The 2,053-nt window shown below is 41.9% G+C and overlaps 1 protein-coding gene across 1 annotated transcript; it reads right to left on the reverse strand.

Annotated features, from left to right (window-relative positions):
* Positions 1-250: 250 nt before the first annotated feature.
* On the reverse strand, positions 251-1,338 carry LOC101411992 (TATA-box-binding protein). The gene has a single exon (XM_058289670.2). The coding sequence runs from the start codon at positions 1,291-1,293 to the stop codon at positions 700-702; it is 594 nt and encodes a 197-aa protein (XP_058145653.2). The 5' UTR covers positions 1,294-1,338; the 3' UTR covers positions 251-699.
* Positions 1,339-2,053: the final 715 nt, after the last annotated feature.

Genomic DNA, 2,053 nt, shown 5'->3' on the forward strand with positions numbered 1-2,053 from the left:
TCAGACATTATATCTAAAATACAACTTTTAAAAAACAGTATGACCACATGACTCTTACAAGGTATCATTTATAACAACAATCTAACACTTTTATAAACAGCATTTATTGTACAGAGTATTCCGAGGAAGGAAAAATATGTATAGCCATTTGTTTTCATTAATACATCTATTCTGTCCTGCAATACTGAAAAGGCGGAATGTGTCTGGCACAAAAATAACCCCTAGGAGTTACAAATTAGAAAAACAACACTTTTAAAAAAGATTTTTTTTACTTTTCTGGTAGAAATATAAAAACTGGTTTATAGGGGAGAAAATTAAACAAAATAAAAAGTCCAATCAACTGCAGGGGTGGCATTAACACTTAAAAGTTTTGTCCCTTAAACCAACTTGTCAATAGCAGTGTTTAAAATCTAAATATAAATAAATGGGCAGCGCTGCCCAGATAGCAGCACAATACGAGCAACTCACAGTAATGCCGAGCAGGCAGGTGATCTCTGTACAGAATTAATACCCTTTCCCAGCATCCCTAAATGGGATATGCGCCAGAAAAGCATCACCTGGTCCTGCAATTGCAACTGAAGTCCATCTTCTCAAGAACTGTCGAGCCATTCACAATAACACCATTTACATGTACCAAAACTGCTTTGTTTTTAAAAAAAAAAACAAGTGGGTTGGGGAGGCAGGAGTTTCTGAAAGCCATTACGTTGTCTTTCTGAATCCTTTTAGAATAGGGTAGATGTTTTCAAAAGCTTCATAAATTTCTGCTCTGACTTTAGCACCTGTTAATACAACTTTTCCAGAAACAAAAATAAGGAGAACAATTCTGGGCTTGATCATTCTGTAGATTAAACCAGGGAATAACTCTGGCTCATAACTACTAAACTGTTGGTGGGTAAGTACCAGGCCTTCTAATCGGATAGGAAATTTCACATCACAGCTCCCCACCATATTCTGAATCTTGAAGTCCAAGAACTTAGCTGGAAAACCCAACTTCTGTACAACTCTGGCATATTTTCTTGCTGCTAGTCTGGACTGTTCTTCACTTTTAGCTCCTGTGCACACCATTTTTCCAGAACTGAATATCAGTGCAGTAGTTCGCGGCTCTCTTATTCTCATGATTACAGCAGCAAACCGCTTGGGATTATATTCAGCATTTCGGGCTCGAAGTGCAATAGTCTTTAGGTCAAGTTTACAACCAAGATTCACTGTGGATACAATGTTTTGAAGCTGCGGTACAATTCCAGAGCTCTCCGATGCTGGGGTGGCGGGAGTGATGGGCGTCATGGGCGTCATGGGGGAGGGGTACAGGGGAGTGGTGCCTGGCAAAGGCGCAGTGGTAAGAGTTGTATAGCTTTTTTTTTTAAGATTTATTTTATTTATTTTTCTCCCCACCCACCCTGTTCCCTGCTCTCTATGTCCATTCGTTGTGTGTTCTTCTTTGCCTGTATTCTCATTAGGCAGCTCTGGGAACTGATCCTGGGACCTTCCAGAGTGGGAGAGAGGCAATTACTCTCTTGCCCACCTCAACTCCCTCTTCTGCTAGTCTATCTTATTGTCTCTCCTCTGCGTCTCTTGTTGCGTCATCTTGCTGCGCCAGCTCTCCACGTCGGCCGGCACTCCTGCGCTGGGTGGCCTTCCCATGCTGGGCAGCATTTCCACGCAGGGAGGCACTCCTGCATGGGGCGGCATTCCCGCATGGGCCAGCACTCCACGTGGGCCAGCTCGCCCTCACCAGGAGGCCCTGGGCATCGAACCCTGGACCTTCTAATTGGTAGACGGGAGTCTAATTGGTTGAGCCCCATCTGTTTCCCTCCTGTATATCTCTTTGATGAGTGTCTGTTCAGATCTTTTGCCTGTTTTTCAAAACTGAGTTGACTATTTTCTTATTCAGTTTTAACAAGTCTTTATATATTCCGTGTTTAAGCCCTTTACTGGATATGTGATTTTCAAATATTTTCTCACAATTTGTGACTTGTACTTTTTTTTTTTTTTAGAAAATAACTGGATGAGATTTATTGGCAAGAGCTCACGGTTTAATAAAAGGGTAGTGACC

This window comes from Dasypus novemcinctus, chromosome 28 (assembly GCF_030445035.2).
Source record: "Dasypus novemcinctus isolate mDasNov1 chromosome 28, mDasNov1.1.hap2, whole genome shotgun sequence".
In the NCBI taxonomy this organism is placed as follows: Eukaryota; Metazoa; Chordata; class Mammalia; order Cingulata; family Dasypodidae; genus Dasypus; species Dasypus novemcinctus.